The 18,008-nt window shown below is 68.3% G+C and overlaps 4 protein-coding genes across 4 annotated transcripts; 3 read left to right on the top strand and 1 right to left on the bottom strand.

Moving 5' to 3' along the window:
- Nucleotides 1-25: 25 nt before the first annotated feature.
- CHLNCDRAFT_51233 (hypothetical protein) lies at nucleotides 26-4,965 on the top strand (the record flags this gene model as incomplete). Its single annotated transcript, XM_005849203.1, has 16 exons — nucleotides 26-88; nucleotides 301-360; nucleotides 470-1,205; nucleotides 1,387-1,529; nucleotides 1,692-1,808; nucleotides 1,924-1,999; nucleotides 2,158-2,230; nucleotides 2,395-2,610; nucleotides 2,789-2,850; nucleotides 2,972-3,192; nucleotides 3,321-3,443; nucleotides 3,586-3,719; nucleotides 3,884-4,017; nucleotides 4,245-4,444; nucleotides 4,578-4,660; nucleotides 4,836-4,965. 16 exons carry the CDS (start codon nucleotides 26-28, stop codon nucleotides 4,963-4,965), a joined length of 2,571 nt encoding a protein of 856 aa, XP_005849265.1.
- Nucleotides 4,966-7,087: 2,122 nt separating this feature from the next.
- CHLNCDRAFT_51231 (hypothetical protein) lies at nucleotides 7,088-12,930 on the top strand (the record flags this gene model as incomplete). Its single annotated transcript, XM_005849202.1, has 15 exons — nucleotides 7,088-7,131; nucleotides 7,293-7,474; nucleotides 7,687-8,123; nucleotides 8,414-8,582; nucleotides 8,864-9,024; nucleotides 9,236-9,418; nucleotides 9,578-9,683; nucleotides 9,936-10,403; nucleotides 10,597-10,718; nucleotides 10,875-11,394; nucleotides 11,617-11,769; nucleotides 11,942-12,112; nucleotides 12,303-12,370; nucleotides 12,590-12,672; nucleotides 12,870-12,930. 15 exons carry the CDS (start codon nucleotides 7,088-7,090, stop codon nucleotides 12,928-12,930), a joined length of 2,928 nt encoding a protein of 975 aa, XP_005849264.1.
- A 636-nt stretch (nucleotides 12,931-13,566) lies between these two features.
- CHLNCDRAFT_143525 (hypothetical protein) lies at nucleotides 13,567-15,550 on the bottom strand (the record flags this gene model as incomplete). The annotated part of the gene is made up of 6 exons (XM_005848997.1): nucleotides 13,567-13,749; nucleotides 13,937-14,014; nucleotides 14,214-14,256; nucleotides 14,452-14,839; nucleotides 15,029-15,319; nucleotides 15,493-15,550. The coding sequence occupies 6 exons, from the start codon at nucleotides 15,548-15,550 to the stop codon at nucleotides 13,567-13,569; spliced, it is 1,041 nt and encodes a 346-aa protein (XP_005849059.1).
- A 136-nt stretch (nucleotides 15,551-15,686) lies between these two features.
- On the top strand, nucleotides 15,687-17,657 carry CHLNCDRAFT_143524 (hypothetical protein; the record flags this gene model as incomplete). The annotated part of the gene is made up of 7 exons (XM_005849201.1): nucleotides 15,687-15,706; nucleotides 15,890-15,977; nucleotides 16,109-16,306; nucleotides 16,449-16,536; nucleotides 16,728-16,994; nucleotides 17,208-17,290; nucleotides 17,508-17,657. 7 exons carry the CDS (start codon nucleotides 15,687-15,689, stop codon nucleotides 17,655-17,657), a joined length of 894 nt encoding a protein of 297 aa, XP_005849263.1.
- Nucleotides 17,658-18,008: the final 351 nt, after the last annotated feature.

Raw genomic sequence — 18,008 nt, 5'->3', positions numbered from 1 at the left:
TTGGTTCTTGTGAGAGCAAACTGGGATGGGTGCAGTGGACAACGTGCTAGAACGCCTGCTGGGTGTCACAGAGGGCGATGCCGCAGAGGTAGGCTCGGCTTCGATGATCCGCTGTTGACAGGAGCAGCGAGGACAGCAGCAGCCGGAGCAGCAGCATGAGGAGATTGAACCTCGCAGCAGGCAGCGGCGGCCGACAGGCTAGACTCGCAGGGTTGCCGCCGCCGCCCGCCCGCCGCCCCGCCAAATGCGGCAAGTGCAGGGTCCCGAGGCTGCACGCGCCGTTGCTCTGCCTGCTCGCAGGGCCTTACGTCATCGGCGCTCCAGGAGTACCTGGACAAAGTGCATGTCCGGCGGGAGGAGGTAACACGCCACGCTGCCACGCCGCGCCCCTGTTGCCACTTTGCCTGGCCTCTTGCCAGGGCATGTGGCACCGACACACACTATCGCTCGCCATTCGCGGCTGCCGCAGGTGCTGCTGACGCTGTATGCCACTGTGGCAGAGCGCATGGCTCCCGAGGCAGATGGGGGAGGGGAGGGAGAAGGGGAGGCAGCCGGCGCCGCACGCCGGCTGGAAGCCGCCGCGCTCGTGGCGGATGCGGCCTTCAGCTCGGCGCTGGCGCAGCTGCAGGGCGAGGCGCACGCTGTGCTGGCGGCAGAGGACCCCTCAGTTGCGCACCTGGCGCACCTGGCGGCGCAGCACGCCGCGGTGGTGGCGGCGATGCAGGAGACGGTGGCGGCGGCGGCCTCGGTCCGCGTCGCGGCTGAGCTGCACCAGCGGCTGGCAGACTTTGACGCGGCCGTGGCTTCCGGCAGCTACTCGGAAGCCGCCTGGGTTGCGCTGGAGCTGCAAAAGGCGGTGCAGGCGGTTTCCGGCAGCGAGGAGACGGCGGCGGCGGTGGAGGCGCGGGTGGGGCCGCTGCAACAGCAGCTGCTGAAGGGCGTGTACGGTTGCTGCGCTGTTGACCCTGGCAGCCGCATGCCCGTGCTGATCCCCTCGGCGGCAGGGCCAGGCGCCGGCGACCAGGGACAACCGCGGCCGGCTGCCAGCGGCGCCAGCACCGGCAGCGCAGCGGCCACCGCGGCCACCGCGGCCGTGCTGGCGGAGATTTGGAAGGCGCTCGAGGTGTTTGGGCTGCTGCCGCAGGCGCTGCAGCAGCTGGCGGCATATTTCATAGAGCACTCGGTGCTGCCCATCCTCGCCTCAGGTGGGCAAGGGCTGGCTACCTGCCTTGCTATAGCTAGCTGTACAGCTTGTAGCCTGGTTTGAGCTTTTAGCCTGGTTTGCCTGCCTGCCTGCTTGCACACACTGTGCCAGACACCAGGCAGCTCCTGCTGCCTTCCGGCCAGCGTGCACGTACACCTTGCCCTGGCCTGCCGCTGCCGCAGAGCACGACCCCAGCCTGATCACCGACAGCCCCGCGGGCAGCGTGGCCAGCAGCAACCTGAGCCGCGCCACCACTGTGGGCCGCAGCGGCGGCAACAGCGTGGAGCGGCTGCTCTACAAGGCGCTACGGGGGCTGGCGGAGCAGGTGTGGTGCGGGGCAGGTGGGCTGCACAGGGGCTGGTTTGTGCCGGCCCAGGCTGTGTGCTGTCCGTGTTTCGCTGGCAAGCTTGGCTGCCTTGCAGTGTGCTGGTCCACGCTCCCGACTCTGTTTTTCTGCCTGCCGGCTGGGATGAGTCCTCTATTGTAGGTGATGTGCGGGCAGGAAGAGCACATCGAGCAGCTGGGCACGGTGCTGTGGCCGCAGCTGGCGGCCGCCTACATCACGCAGAAGCTCAAGCCCATCCAGCCGCAGAGCGATGCAGAGGTGAGGCCGTACTGGGGTAGCTGCTTGGGGAGCTGCCGGCGATATCTCAGAACAAGCTCACGCATGCCCAGAGCTAGCTGTGAGGCAGAGCGGTTTGTGCTACTCATGGGTGCAGGTGGAGCTCTACAGCCGCAAGTCGGCTCTGGGGGGAAAGCTGGAGCAGAAGGCAGTCAAGCTGCACCTGCTGCCAGGTCAGCGACAGGGTGGACGGCATGGCTTGGGCAGCTCGTCTCGTGCTCCACAGAAGACCCAGCACAGCCTTCACCCTGCCCGCACGCTGGCTCCCCTGTGGTCTTGCCCTCCCTTGCCCCTCACCATGTGCATGCCTTTCTTCCTGGGTTGCCTGCAGCCGACAAGGAGGGCCCCATCAGTCGCTACATCAAGCACACGCTGAACAGGTTCTTAAACCTGCGGCGAAACAGGTGCGACAGGCGGTATGGCAAAGGGGCCGCGTCAAGCACACGCCGAGCTATCTGTCTGCTGTTGTTCCGAGTTGCCAGCAGCCTTGCCTGCCGCTCTGGCCGCCGTTCTGCTGAAGCCGCCGCCACCATGTGCTTGCTGCTGCTCCACGCCGCGCTCATAGCAGGTTCATCGCAACTGCTCGCGACCTGTTGCTGTCGCCGGCAGCCCAGGATGCAGTCACCGTGGGCGTGCCGCGCCGCGTCACGTCTGCCGGCACGCCCAAGGGCGCCAGCCGGTCGCTGTTTGGCGCCCAGCAGCCGCCGCCGCACCTGGGAGCTGTCAGCGGCGGCGGGTTGGAGGAGGAGGAGTCGCTGCTGGCGTGTGGGGAGTATGCAGTCAGGTGGGGGAACTGCGGCCCAGCTGGTTGCTGCTGCGTTGGTCTGCTGACTTTGCGCAAGAAAGTACAGCCTAGTGTGGCCTGGCATCTCAGCATCGCCACAGCAAGCTTCACATCACTTGTGGATTTGTGCTGCTTCACTCAGCGCATGCCCTGCTCCGTGGTTGGATCCGCCCTGCAGCAAGGCGGCGCAGGGAGCGGTCAACCTGATGCGTGAGGCTCTGACCGAGGCTGTGCGCTCGGGTGCGGAGCTTGCTGCCGCTACTGGCATCCCAACTGTTTGCTATCATGCGGTGAAGAGCTGCTCCAGTGCAATGGTCTCACTCAGGCATCGACTTACACCCAACCCCTGACCCTGCCACAGGCAACACAGCCCTGGCGCAAGCGATGTGTGGGGCGGTGGTCGATGTGGCGGCAATGGTGGTCGCGTTGCCGCCGCCAGCAGCAGCAGCGGGGCCAGGCGGAGGGGGAGGACTGCCCCCGCACCCGGCTGTGGAGCAGCAGGCGGCGGCGGCGGCGGCAGACCATCAGCAGCAGCTGCTGCTGCCGTACCCAGCCTCGCTGCGGCACAACGACTGCCACTATGTGTACCAGGCCAGTTGGGGCGGCCACTGCGCTGAGGCGGCGTGCCTGCGACGCTGCACTGGGCTTGCTTGCCCGCCCTGCTGGCACCTTGCCCTGACCGTGCCCTGTGTGCCCTTCCCGCCCCGCAGGCCCTGTGCAACCTGCCCTACCAGTTTGCGCCGCGCCTGCAGCAGCTGGTGCACCGCAACCTCAACTTTGTGAACCCGGCCACGCGCGTGCGGCACGCGGGCCAGGACACCCTTCAAGCCATGGTGCGCCTGCCTGGCTGGGCATGCATGTGTGTTGTGTGTGCGTGTGTGTGGTGGGGGATGGGATGGGCTGCAGGGTGTGCCCATTGCCGCCGACTCGTCGAATGGCTCTGCCTGCCTGTCCCTGCCCTGGCCTGGCCCGCAGGTTGCGGCACAAGAAGCGGAGCTGCTGGGTGTGGTGGAGGAGATGCATCGGTTTGCCGGGTTGGATGCCGACGGCAAGGCGGGGATCAGGCAAGCTGTGCGCCGGGAAGCATGGCACCGTTGTGCCGGACCATTGTGTGCTGTGCAGGAACCAACATAGTGTGGAAGTGTGCCCGTGCACAAACAGCAACCCGTGCCACAGAGTGGGAGCTGCGTGGGTCTGGTGTGGGGCTCGCTGTACTCACCCTGCCCGCCTCCTTGCGTGTACATCCGCCCTCCCTGCCTGCGAGCCTCCGCAGGTGCCGCAAGGGAGTGCAGCAGCTGCTGCATGCCTTCCGCCGCCTGGGCGGTGTGCTGCGCGGCGTGCTGGCGCCGGGGGTGCTGGTGGAGGTTGCGGCCCAGCTGATTCAGAGCGTGTGTGGGCAGATCACAGGTGGGGCATGGGGCGCGGCTTGGTCAGTGGGGTGGCGGCCCGGCAAGCGTGTGCGCCATCAGCTATGCTTCTTCAGCCGTGGCTCCCAACTCCCCCTCCCCACCTGCCTGCCTGCCTGCCTGCCTGCGTGTCGTGTGTGCTGGTCTCCCTTCCCCCCTTGCCTGCCTGCCTTTCCAGTTTTCCTGCTGGCTCATCCTCCCTCCCTGCCGCCGTCGCGCCGCTTGCAGAGGACATCATGTCACTGCCAGACATCTCGGTTGACGAGTCGGAACAGATCCCGGCCATTCTGGAGCCGCTGACGGCCGGCGTGCGCGACGCAGTGCTCCCGCCGCCGCCGCCCGACGGCCACGCGGTGGTGGGAGGGGTGGCCCACGAGGAGCTGGCTGCCGCCCTGGAGGAGCGCACGCCGGCGGTGATGAAGCTGAGGGTGAGGGAGGTGTATGGAAAGGCCACAGCGTGAAGGGTGCACACCACGCGGCCCTGGCCCGGCACAGCCGCTGCCGTGCTGTGCCGCTCTTTCGCTGGTTGCGCACTGCTGCTGTACTGCCGCTGTACCGCAGGAACTGTGTGAGCTGCTGGACATCAGGATGGTGGAGATCCGGCGGCGCTGGCAGGAGGGGCGCCTGCAGGCGCTGGGGTTCAGGTGGGTGTGGCGTGCGTGGGGCATGGGAGGGCAGGGGTGCCCGCTGACCTCCCACCGCCCCCGCCTCGCATGTTGTGAGGACCCCCACTGTGCTCCCACACGGAAACCGGCCGCCCTCAACTGCCTCGCCTGTTCATTGCCTCACGCTGCCGTTTACCCCGCCCTGCCCCTGCAGCGCGGAAGAGGTGTGCCACCTGGTGGCGGCCCTGTTTGAGGACACAGACCTGCGCCGAGACTTTTTGCACCTGCTTGCACAGCAGCAGGCGGAGGAGGAGGGCGCTGGGATGCTGTGCGGGGGTGGTTAGGACTGCAATGTGTGAGCTGCGTTGGCTGTGTGCGCGCTGATGTGTCAGAAGGCCCTGCCAGCGTGAGGCCAGAGCCTCAAGATGGCCCGCTCCCAACATGTTACCCCCAGCAGCACTGCCTAGACTCTGACAGTCTCGCTCCCGCCTGTTGACAGTTCGCTATACAACTTGCAACGGGTTTCTTGATCAAGATGTAACCTAGCAAAGCATCGCCCTGCACACACATTATTGCAAGCGGGCACGACACAACAACAGAGAACTGGTGATCATGGCAGTAGTGCGACAAGCCTGGACGGGCATCTCGCATCTATGCCAATCTTGAGGTTGTGCCTGCTTGGCTGCACTCAATGCAGTCTTGAACTCCCGCTGCAGCCCCTGCTACCATCACGATGCTGGTGGCGACGACGTCGGAGCCGGCCCTGCAGGCAGCGTAGGTGTAGACTTCATGAAAGCTATGAGCGTGACGCACTGGGCCGCAGAGACGCATGCGCATGGTGGTCCAGCAGCCTCAACCTGGCGAGTTCACTAGCAGCTGCTGCCGTGCGCTTTTCATGCCGGCTCTGACGGCCTCCTGCGGCCGCCCCCGCCGCTGCCAGCCCTTGGTGCCGCCTCTGGCGCTCCCTCCACCACGCCGTAGTCGCGTGCGCTGTTGATCATGCCTGCGCTGGACAGCAGGCTCTCCCACTGCCCCGCAGCATCCAGCTCCTGCCAGGCAGGGGGAGCAGCAGGACGCCGAGTGCCTTGCATCCCATGGACGGCCTGAGCGCCAAGGCTTGTGCAGCATCAGGACTGTCCCCGCCAGCAGCAACACAGCGCTCTTCCCAGCAGAGTGCACCCGCAGCGGCGCCGCACCTGGCTGCGCGACTCGCACACGGCAATCGCCTCGAGCGCCTCCTCTGCCGCCCGCCGCACATCGGGGTCGGCCGCCGCGCCGCTGCCGGCCGCCAGCAGCTCTTCAAGCTGGTAGCTGCAATAGCAAGGGATGGTTGCACTGAGCGGCACGCATTCAACGGGTGGGTGGGCATGGGTTTGGAAGAATTTGGGGATAAAACGCCGCTGTCTGGAACATTGGTTGCCGGCAGACCCTCAGCAACGGCCTCCCTGCCTATTCCCCTGATACGCGCACAGGCGGCCTTGCTGCGCCGCTGATGCTCCACGGGGGCGCAGAGGGCTCCTCACACAGCCTCCTCTGGAGCTCACATGGTCACCTCCTCAATTGTGTCCCGGAACGTGCGTGGCGGCGGCGCCGACAGCGGCAGGCCCGTTTGGGGGTCCACCTCCCGCTGTGGCGGACTCCCAGCCTTGGTGCCCACGCCCTGGGTGGCGCTGCTGCCGCCAGGGCCGTCGCCTGCAACCTTGGCCGCCTGGCTGAGCCACCTGGGGGTGCTGGCCGCGCTGCTGGTGGCAGCGGCCAGCAGGCTGCGCAGAGTTGCCCCTGCCTGAGACCTCACCACCATGGTGTGGGTGCTTGTGATAAACTTCGAGGCAGGCAAGAGCAGTGAAGGTGCCTGGTGGGCGTACAGGCAGGGAGGAAAGGAGCACAGCAGCGCGCAGCTGGACCGATTGGGTCCAGGGATGCGGCACACACCCTTTTGTCTGCCTGCCTTCTGGCCACCAGCGCTTTCACAAATGATTGAACGTGCATGCGCTGACCAAGCACGCAAAGCTGTTCACGTGAGGTTCAAGGCGCAAGGCTGCCACCAAGTTTAACATGTCAGGCTGTGTTTGACCGACTGGCTGGAGTCATCGAGGCGATTCCGGTGAGGGGTGGTGTTGAAAAACACCCGGGGGTGGCGGCAGGTGATGCACTTGGCGTGCAGGTGGCAGAGTGGTGCACGCGGCAGGCGGGAGTGCAGTGCCTGGCTGGGCACGCCGGTAAGGAGGAGTTGAACCTCTAGGCCGTTGAGCCTCCACGGATTTGAAGTCCGCGCCCAGGACCCCCTGGGGTCATTCCGGCAGCGGCGGGCGGGGCAGGCGGGCGGGTGGTGTGGGAGGGGCAGTGGGCGGGCGACGGGAGGTGGGCTATGGGCCGGCGAGGCAGCATGCGTGCTCCCCCGGGCTCCAGAAAGGTTGGGCAGGGCGAAGGGCTGTGGAGGCTGTGCATGCAGGGGGGGATGCCACCATGGCAGGGCGATGCAGGCGTGTGGGGCCGTGTGGGCAACGGAGGTGTGTGCAGGGAGCGGGTGGGAGGGTTCTGGGGTCAGAGTGGTGTTCACAAGCGAAGATATCGTTAACAAGGTATTTGGAGCATCTTCGCCGTCAGCCAGGCGGCTGATTGGACTACTCATCACTTATTAGAACCAGAAGGATGCGCGTGCGGGCTGCAGGCGGCCTCTTGTGGAAATTCTGCACACCGCCACGTGGTCCTGGGGTCGAAGGGTGGAGAGACTTCTGGCTCCCATCCCATCCGTTCCCCATTCCGGTGCCAGGATTTCCTCCATCCTCCACACCCCCCAACTCTGCTGTGCAGCCCAAACTTCCGGGCCGGGCCGCAAAAACGAGCTCCCAGGTGCGTGAGAGGCTGGTGGATGCCCGCAACGCCAGTGTGGAGGGTCATGCCCTTGTGCTGGCCCGCTGTGCGCGGCAGGGTTGCTCCCTGCGCTCTGCCAGCGGCTCTGGACCCTCTTTCTGCTGCCTGCCGCCTTGCCAGGCCTCCTGCACGTATCTTGGGTCGATCCAGCAGCGCCCCTGACTCGCTCCGCGCCACACCCCTGGGCGCAGACGGGCTCCGCCGCCGCTCGCCTTCCGGCCACTCCGGCGCCATGCTGCGCTGCCAGCCGCTTGCTGTGCGCCAGCCCGGCGCCGCCTGCCGCCTGGGTCCTGCCAGCCCCACATGCAGCCGCGTCCTGCGCCGCCTGCCAGGCGGCCGCGCCGCCGTGCGGTGCGCCGCTGCGCCCGAGGGCGGCGCCACGGGCGGCTCCCAGCCGCCCTCCAGCCGCCGCCTGAGCAGCCTTGAGAAGGCGGCTGAGCAGGAGCGGCTGCAGCGCGCGATGCTGGGCCAACAGGCGCCGTTTACAGCCGACAGGGCCAGCGCCGGCGCACCGCACGCCGCGGCGCACCACTCCTCGCTCGCGCCGGGCGCCAGCGCGCCGCAGGCGGAGCCGGAGCCGGGGAGCTGGGAGGACTGGATGCGCTACTTCTATGCAATGGACGACGTGGTGAGACCTGCTTGTGGTCGCGCCTCGATCGCGCGCTGCGCTGCCTTGCTGGCGCGCCGCCTTGCTGGCGGCCGCCTGGCTGGTGTTTCGCCGCTGCCCCGGTTGATTGTGGGGCGCTCCCATGGCAGTGTTCTTTTTTGCCGGCGCCCGTCTGAATGCTGCTGCGAATGCATGCGGCAGCACCAAGGCCGCGCCGCCGCCCGCCTCGCCTCGCCTCGTTTCCCTGCCTACCTGCCTGCCTGGCCCCGCCTCACCGCCCGCCCCTGCCCGCCCGCCCACCCTCCCCACAGGTGCACGACCTCGAGTCGCTCCACACCGAGCTGGCGGAGGCGGTGGAGGCGGAGGATTACCGCGCCGCGGCGGCGCTGGCCGCGCAGCGCCGCCAGCTGGAGGCCTGCGACTGCGTGGGCGAGGCGCTGGGCGCGCTGGAGGCGGCGGTGGCGGAGGAGCGGTTTGGGGGTGAGCGGTGGGGCCCCCGGCGGGGTGCGTGCGCGCCTTGGGCGTGTGGCGCGTGTGGGTGGGTGTGGGTACGGGAGGTGACGCGGCGGCAGGGGTGGGTACTAGGTGCTCAGCGGGGCAGCGCGGCAGCGGGGCTCGACGCGGGCAGCGGGTGCTGCCGGGGGGTGCTGCCGGGGCCCGGCCGCCTGCCCGGCATTGTTTCTGGGGATGGCGCTGCTGCACGTGGGGGCCTGCGCTAAACCGCCCCGCGCGGCCGCCCCTCCTGCGCTCATCGCCTGCAGACGCGGCGCGGCTGCGGGACGAGTGCTGCGTGGGCCTGCTAGGGTGGTGGGTGGGGCGCGGCGACGGCGACCCCACCGGCCACCTGCTGCGCATGACGACCGACTTTGGGCGGTATGTCGCCACGGCCTACACCCCGCGCGACGTCACAGACCTGCTGCCGGTGAGCGGCGGCCGCGGTGTGGGAGGGAGGGGCGGCATGCCCGCCGATCCTGGGTGCTGGCAGGGAGGGGGAAAGTGCAGCGGGGGCAGCACGAGCACGAGCTGGGCATTGCGATGGGCCGTGTGTCCTGGCGGCCCTCGCCCTCGTGCTTCCCTGTTTTGTTTTGCCCCGCCGACCGCCTGCGCTGCGCCGGCCACCCCCTGCCCGCCAGGCGCTGCAAAACACGCCGCTGGGCGACGCGCGGCTGGCTGCCGCCGCGGCCGCGCTGCTGGATGCCTCGTCTGCTGAGGCGCAGCAGGAGGCGGCCGCCCCACTGAGGCCTGACGACCTGGGCCTGCCTGTGCTGGAGCTCTTCCTGCGCCGCGGCGTGGATGGCCGAGGCTACGATCAGCAGGTGGGCCGGCAGCGCTCCTCGCTGCCGCCGCCGCCGCTTGCCGCATGCGCCTGCGCCGCGCATCGGGGGCTGCAACGCGCCGCGGCGCGGGCGGCTGGCAGGGGCTTGCCGCGCTGCGCGATCCGACGCGCGGCCGCGCCTTCCGATGTGGCGGTGCAGGCTGTGGCGCTGTACGCTCCCGACGCCGCCCTCATGGCGGAGCAGCAGCAGGAGGTGGCTGATGCGGAGGCGGTGGCCTCCACCCTGGTGGACCTCATCAGCACAGGTGGGCCGCCCGCTGGCCCACAAGGCTGCTGGTGCTGCGCCCAGCTGCCGGCGGCCCCATGCCTGCTGCATGCCACCAAGTGCTGCGGGGCCGCTCCACCCCCGCTCGTTCGCCTGCTTCCCCGCCCCTGCCTGTCCCCTCTGCCCGCCCCCGGTGGACCCTCCGCCTGCCCACCTGCCCTTGACTCCATGCTTTTCTGCCAAGAACTCTTGTTGATCTGGCTTTCTTGGTGCGCCCCCCTCCCATATGCAGACGCCGGCGGCGACTCGATTGTGTCTGTAGAGAAGGGCCGCAACGATGACGGCAGCAGCTTTGTGAAGATTGAGATTGCCAGCCGGGGCGAGGACGGCGACGACGAGGGCGGGCTGCCGCCGGGCGGGGAGGTGGCAAGGGCGGAGGGTGAGGATGAGGATGATCTCGACATTAGGACCATTGACGACCTCGCGGCCAGCGTGGGCATGACCGCGGCAGACCTGGGGATGCACCTGGCCGGCGGCAGCAGCCGCGCGGGCGCCGACGACGCGGAAGCAGCGTCCGCGGCCGGCGCGGGCGGGGAGGAGGAGGAGGTGCGGCAGCTGCAGCGCTGGCAGCAGCAGGCGGCGGAGGCGGCGGGGGGCGAGGCGGGGGCGCCGGGGCGCAGGCGCAGCCTGCGGGACGAGGTGGCGGCGATGACCGAGGCGCTGCTGCAGGGCGGGGATGGCGGCTTCTCAGACTCCGAAGGTGGGCAGGGGCTGCACGCCGCGCTGGCTCTATGGTGTGCGGATGCCGGCGGCCTGGCAGATCAGGCAGGGCGCCCTGTCTGCTGGTCTCGTGTGCCGTCTGGTCAGCCTGCGGAACTCAGTCAGACGCAGGATCGGATCCATCCCCGCCGACTGACGCCCCTGGCTTGTCCGCCCGCCTGCCTCTTGTGCAGCGGAGGACGCGCAGCAGCAGGCGCAGCAGCGGTGGGGCGGCGAGGAGGGCGAGGAGGGGGCTGTGTCGCTGGAGCGCTCCGCCAGCCAGCTGGGCTGCATACTGCAGCGGGCGCCCGCCCAGGTGTGCGCAGCGTGCATGCGGAGGTGCCGTGCTGGCCGCTGCGCACCCCTGCGTAGCGCCAGGCGGGGAGGCACGCCGGTGGCTGCCAGCTTCTCAAGTGGCGTGCGCTGTCCACAAGCTTACCGGCCCTTTGCTCTGCCCTGCGGCCGCCCGCAGATTGAGTGGCAGGGGCGCGACCGCTTTGTCGTGACTGTGAGCGAGCCGCCGGCGGTGGCGCGGGCGCGAGAGGCTGCCGAGACCGAGCAGGCCGCGACGCAGCAGCAGCAGCAGCGGAAGGAGGAGGAGGTGCAGCTCAAGCGGCCCCCGCTGCGCATCATTTACGACGGCAAGGAGCAGCAAGGGCTGGGCCCGAACGGCGGCGCGGCACCGCCCCAGGCCGGCAGCAGCAGCAGCAGCAGTGCCAGCGGCAGCCGGCGGCAGCCAGACGGCAGCTACGACGTCCCCATTACGGCCGAGGAAAGCGACAGCGAGGACATCAGCGTGCTGTTCTCCCAGCAGCAGCAGCAGCAGCAGCAGCAGCAGGACGGACTGCAGCCGCCGCACCCCTCCCAGCAGCAGCAGCAGCAGCAGCACTCTGTGGCAGAGGACAGCGCGGCGCTAGCAGAGGAGATTGAGGCGGTGCGGGGCGAGCTGGAGGCCGGGCGCAAGCCCTCCAAGGACAGGATCAACGACATTGGTGGGCGGAGCCGCTGCTGCCGCTGCCGCTGCTGCTGCTGCTGGCGCTGGTGGCTCTTTCGCGTCCCAGGCCTGTCGGCATGCCAGTCCTTCCGCGCACCAGCCCCGTGCTGCTAGCCCGCGCCATGCTGGGCTGCACTTGTTGGTCCACCCCCGGTGCCCCCATGGCTGTTGCCTTGCAGCTGTGCTGACTGTGCTGTGCTGTGCCATGCTGTGCTTGCAGCGCGGCGCGCCCTGGGGCTGGCGATTGCGCAGGGTGTCGGCGCGGCAGACGCCTCGGGCAACTCGCTGGCGGGGCGCTGGGCGGCGCTGGAGGGGCGCACAACCTACGAGCGCCTGCCGCTGGGCAGCTGCGTCAAGACCGACCCCTTCTCAGGTGCGGCAGGATGGTCCCGCGGGATGTGCAGCGGCGTGGCGCACGGCCGCGCAAGGGCAGCCAGGGCGGCTGGCTTGTGCTCTGCACGCTGTGGCGGATTTGCTCGCCGGCTCCCGATGCAGATATGCCTGACTCTCTGCTTCCCATGCCCTCCCTGCCCCACACCCTGCAGGCCTGTATGTTGGCACCTTTGGGCCCCACGGCCCCGAGCTGCTGCAGGTGTCGCGGCAGGTGGAGGGCGGGCGGGAGTGGGCTGTGGCCACCAAGCTGACGGGGGATCCCAACGTGCCCGCCGGCACCGTCAGCTGGAAGGCGCTGATTGGGCGCGGCAACCGGCTGCCAGGTGTGCAGAGGGGGGCGTGTCTGCTGCCTGCCTGGCTCCTGCGTCTGAGTTAGGTTTCTGTGCAGTGCAGCGCCAGCTCACGACAGCATCTGCTCCCTCAACGGCCCTCGTGCCCTGTCCCGGTCGATGTTCGGTCATTGGCTGTATTGCTGCTCGTGATGTGCTGCCCCTTTGTACCGCCACCCTGCAGCGGAGATGTACCCTCCCGAGATGGCGGTGACCGCGCGCTACAAGGGGCAGGGGCAGGTGGCGCAGACGGTGAGGGCTGCCGCCGCTGTGGAGCTTCCCGCCGTTGGATCTTGCCGCTGTCTCTCCGCTGGCCTCGCTCCTGCCTTGTTGCCCGCTTGCCCTGCCCCCGCTGCTCGCACATGCGCTGGGTGGCGACCCTGCCACTGTGGCAGCACTCTGGCTGTGCCTGGCCACTCCTTCTGGCGCTCACGGTAGGCTACGCCACTCCGCGCTCCCCTCTCCCCGCAGGGCTTCACCAACGCCAAGTGGGTGGAGGGCGAGCTGCTGGTGTTTGGCGCAGACTCACCCTTTGTGCGCGGAGCGCAGCTGGGGTTCACATTCGACGTGCGCGCCCACCAGAGGCGAGTCGCGGCGCCTGGCGTAGGCAGCGGCAGGACCCGCTGCACAGCTCCTGCTCCTGCTGAGCAGCCCCGGGAGCTCCGTGATGGGTTGGGCCGGGGAGGCAGTTTCTTGCATGGTGCCCCTCTGACTGTACTGCATGTGTGTGTGCCGCATTGTACTGCCGCAGGTACCTCATTGTGCTGCACCGCGTCGACCTGGAGGAGCTCTTCCCTGAGGAGGGCAACTAGGGCGCCCTGCCCAAGAGGCTGCCCTTGGCAGTCGCTGGGAGGCCCCCAGAGCGGCAACAGCAGCAAAGGACACGGCGCCGCCGCCGCAGCAGCAGCAACTAACTCCTGAAAGGGCGGCCGGACGGAGCCGCCGCTCAGATTTGGGCCGGCCCCAGCCGCCCCTCGCCATTCATTCATCCCTTGCTGGCAACTGGAGGCAGCGCACTGGCGCTTGCCCATCTCCTTTGCTAAGAATGAGAAGAACGCACCACATGGCTTCCCCTGGCAAATTATAACACTCGTATGCATACAATACCCTTTCCTCCCTCTTTTTGGTGTGTTCCCCTTGCCTTTGAACCGCATTTGTTGTCCCTGCAGCTCTCTTTGTACCACGCCCTTGCATTTCCTTTGCGCCACATTGGCTTTTGCCCCTGATTGCTGTGAAGGGGCTTCCCCCGGAACCGCCCTGTTCCTCGTCTCGCTGTCGTGCGTTTGTGGGAGAGCCTTTGCCTCGCCCTGGGCCGCTCTCTAGCAATCCGTGCCGCTTCCGAGCATGCCGCCAGCCGGCTTGGTCTTTTTGTAAGCAGCATCGCATAAGGTGACAGGCCAGGAACAGCAACAAAGAATACAATACGAGGTGCCAATACAGGCACCAGCTCACAGCGGTGCGGCGGCACCCTGCCGCTGCTGCTGTTCTGCGCCTGCCGGGGCGTCTGCCGCCTGGGCTGCCCGCCGCGGCAGGGCCCGCATCATCAGCACCAGCGGCGTCTGCCGCCCCTCCAGCCAGCGCTGCCACGCGGGCTGCTCCAGGACGCGGCGGTAGCCAGCACGCAGGTACATCTGGCGGTACAGCAGGGTTGGAAGAAGGGAGGGAGGAGCAGGAGTCAGCCACGAGTCGCCAAAAGCCAGCGCCCCAGCCTAGGGAGCACGGGCATGGACAGGAACAGCAGCAATAAGCATTGGGACGAGCATGGGGCAGGGGCGTTGGGCACGGCCCGGCGGGGCGCAGGCAGCGGCCGCCCGCCACCTGCATGGCTGCGTTGTTGCTGGGGTCGACATGCAGCGCCATGCTGCGGCAGCCCCAGCCAATGGCTGTCTGCTCCGCCTGCAGGGCAGGAGAAGCAGCAGAAGCGACACTGGCACCAAAGTCAGCAGGAGGGGCACGGCGTCTGTGTTTCTCGGGCAGCAACAGCTGGGCACGGCAGGTCGTCTGGCCCTGGCTTGGCGGCACTCAGCGCCGCAGAGCGGCTTGCCTCGTGAAGCAGCTTGCGGCCGATGCCGGCCCTGCGTGTGCTGGGCGCCACCGCCAGGTTTGACAGGTAAGCGATTGCGGTGCGCCGCACCTGCCTGCAGCAGCAGCGAGACCGTGGGTGAGCAGTCAGCAAGGAGGGCGCCAGCAGCGGCTAGCACAGCACAGAGCCATCCCGCAGGCCGCAACCGGCAGGCAGGCAGCGGCCAGCACAGCACAGAGCCTTCCCCGCGGGCCGCAGCCGGCCGGCAGGCAGGCCCAGCCTGGCCGGCGGGCCTGGCAGCAGCCCGCACCTGACGGTACCGTTGTTCATCTCCCGGCGCTTGCGGGGCACGTGCTCTCCCCAGCTGTCCACCACCACCACGCCCCGCAGGCTGCTGGCCTCGTGCGTGGCGGCATAGTTGAGGCGCATGGAGGGGGGGAAGAAGAGCTGGACGGCAAAGTCCACCAGGGGGCCCAGGTCCACTCGGTCGCCTGCGCCCGTCCCCGTCGCCGTCTTGGGCGCCGCCCGCCGCGCCGCCTCGGCGGCCGCCACGGCAGAGCCCGCGGCGGGCGCGGCGGGCGCCGACAGCGCGGCGGCTGCCACCACTCCGCCCTCCTCAGCCTCGTCCTCGCTGCCGTCAGCGGCGCCCTCTGCCACCAGGCACTGAAAGTTGCCCAGGTCGGCCTGCCGCTCCTTGCCTGCAGCAGCAAGGAGTGCAGCCATCAAACTTTCCAGCTCCTTGCTTGGCTGCCCAGCGCAGCAGCAGACAGACGGCAGCCCACATTGCTGCAGGCAGCCATGACACTAGCAGGCAGGCAGGTCCGCAGGCGCAGCAGAGGGCAGAGTGGCCACCGCGGCAGCTTCCCGCAGGCAGGCTGGCGCCGCACCTAGCTGCAGCGCAATCACTCGGTCGACCCTCAGGGCCGAGAACCAGAAGGGCATGGCACGCGGGTAGAAAGCAGAGCAGTGCAGGTCGGCCACCGCCCAATAGTCGCCGTTCTCGACCGGACGCACCCGGCAGGCGCCCGAGGCGAGCGCCGTCGCGGCGGCGCCAAGATGCGCTGCCGCCCTGCCCTGGCTGCTGCTGCCATTGGCGCTGCTGCCGTTGGCGCTGCTGCTGCTGCTGCTGCTGCTGCCGCCCAGGCCCGGCGCCTCCAGCCTGCTATCGTGGGAGGCGGCTGAAGAGCAGGTGAGCAGCAGCGCTGCCCGGCGGGCTTGCCACTGCTGCGTCCGGGTTGGACCTGCATAATCAGATGTGCAGCAGTTTGAGGCCAAACCAGGTCACAAAAAGCAGGTCAAAGGAAGCAGGGGCAGCGGGCGTGGTGGTACGGCGGCCGTAGCAGCGGCTCACCCTGCCCTAGCCCCGCCACAGCTTTGTGGGGCGCGCACTGCCATGCACGAGGCTGCATGCCGCTCGCGCTGCTCGAGTCCTGGCAGGCTGGGGGAAAGGTTATCGGGAGAATGGCACTTGGGGATAGCGAGACCACCGCTACGCACGGCGCGGCTGCAGCTGATCACTGATCACAACGTGGTCTCCAGGCTGCCATGGAGTCTACAGGCGGAATGTGCGAGCGCGCTGGAAGTTTGCTGCGTGGGTGTGACTGGACTTCAATGGCCAGGAAGCGCGACTGTCATGCCCAGGGCACTCCAATTGGCTGCCGGCAAGCTGCAACAGTGCACTTGGCCCCCACAAACTGCCGGGCAACAAAGCTTCAGCGACATTTCTGGCAGAACCCCACCAACCAGAGCTCTGCCACCATGCTGCAGTGCGCCCAGCAGACCTGCGCCCTAGGGCTGCGGGTGCAAGCGGCAGCGCCCTGCAGATCGCAGCCGCTGGTGGGTGCACCAATGGGCTCCCCACTACCCACAGCCCTTGCCCCGCCCTGGCAGCACCCTCTCACCTGCAGCCGGCCCTCCGCCCTGCTCCCATCTGCGCTTGCCCCCTCGCGCCGTGCGCCTGCGTGCAGACCTCCCAGCCAGCGCCGTGCTGCCGCCAGCCGCCGCTGCGCCGGCGGGGCCCCGTGCTGGCGGTGGGCTTCTTCCGCCGGGGCGACAGCAACAACACCGCTGCCAACAGCACCAGCAGCAGGGACACGCAGGACACGCTGGTGTCTGATGGCGCCATCAAGAGCCTCAGCCCCGAGGCCCGCCGCATCTTTCGGGAGGTGTGTGCGAGGAGTTGCCGGCCGCGTGACCCACAGGCCGGCTGCGGAGCAGATGCTGTGCCCTGATTGGCTGGCTGGGCAAGCCTGAGCCTGGCGTCCTCAACACTGCGCTGCACCATGCCATGCACCGCCTGTACCGCAGGCCCAGGACAACATCATCGAGCTGAACAAGAGCCGGTTGCGGGCGCTAGAGGAGCTCAAGGGCGCGCGGCTGCGGATTGCAGAGCTGGGTGCGCGCGGCAGCCAGTTTCCTTTGTTCCCATTGGATAGCTGGGGGGCCATGCCATGCACCTGCTGGCGGCCTGCTAAGCATCGATGGTATATCAACTTTCCTGCTGGCCGGCTTGCCCCGCTTGCCTACTATCTGTGAAGTCTGGTGTCCGGCCTGCGCTGATGCACTCGCTGGCCTGGCATGCTGCAGAGGGCAAGCTTGAGCAGGCGGTGGCGGAGGCCAGCCAGGCGACCGCGCAGCTGCAGCAGCTGGGGCCCGGCGGCACGCAGGCGGCGGCCGCGGCGGCCGCCGCGGCGGCAGGCGCTTTGCCGGAGGTTTCCTACAACTTCAGCACCGCGCAGGCGCCGCAGGTGGCGCAGCAACCGCCGCCCACGACGACGCCGGCTCCCACCAGCGACACCATCACCGTTGTGTATGAGACGGGCTGGGGCGCGGCCTATGTGCACCACAACGTCGGTGAGCGCACGTCGGGGTTGCCTGGGGCTTGCGGTGTTGGGCACTGCGTCAGCAGGCAGGCCGCCGGAGGCCAGTTACCGCTTGACGAGGTTGGCTGGGAGCCAGGCAGAGGGCTGGGGAGGTTGGCGCACGGCCAGCGGCCCACAGGCACCATGCAGGCCAGCGCACATGCCATCATCAGCAAGCGGCGTGCCTCGCGCCTGCCTCTTGCAGACGGCGCGGGCTGGACCACCGTGCCCGGCACCCAGATGCAGAATGGCACCCAACAGTTCCCAGACAAGAAAGTGCTGACAGTGGTGAGGACCGCGCCCGCCCCTTCCACGCCCTGCTCGCCCAAAACTCTCGAGCTCAGGCCTCCACCTGTCGCTTGCGTGCTGCTGGCGCTGACGGAGCCCTCGCGTGCCTGCTTGGGCCGGCGCTTTGGTGTGCACATGTCCACACGCACGCCCATGCATGCCCCCTCGTGTTCACCTCCTGGCTGCCTGGCGTGCCCTCCCTGTCCCCCTGCCGCAGCAAGGGCGGCGCATGGAGTTTGTGATCAACAACGGCGGCAGCGACTGGGACAAGCCCAACCCGTACGGCTCCTCGGGCTCCTCCAATTATGTCATCACCGAGCCCGGCACGTACCGCATAAAAAACGGCAAGGTCGGCCGCCTCGCATGAGGGCCCCAGGCTGCAGAGCCTGGAGCTGCTCCGCTGCTGTGGAGCCGCGTGTGTTTGTGAGCTGGACCGCGATGCCACTGCTGGTACGCAGCCTCGGGTGGCACGCAGGGGCAGCCGCATACCCGCCAGATCCTTCGATGCTTGTATTTTGTCCCCTGCTCTGCCTCCAAGTCTAGCTTCTTCTCATTCTTGAATTATGGAATGACGATTGTTTGATTGATTGACGGGCCGGCCCCATTTTGGGCACGACGTCACCGTGCCCGCAGCGCCAGCTGTCTCCATTGCGCCCAGCGCAGGTGGTCCCGCTGCCAACCAGTCTGCCTGTCATATTGTCAACGAACCCATGGTGTG

Source organism: Chlorella variabilis, assembly GCF_000147415.1.
Source record: "Chlorella variabilis unplaced genomic scaffold CHLNCscaffold_6, whole genome shotgun sequence".
Classification (NCBI taxonomy): Eukaryota; Viridiplantae; Chlorophyta; class Trebouxiophyceae; order Chlorellales; family Chlorellaceae; genus Chlorella; species Chlorella variabilis.
Note: the sequence above shows the minus strand (reverse complement) of the source record. Positions and strands in the feature narration are given on the sequence as shown.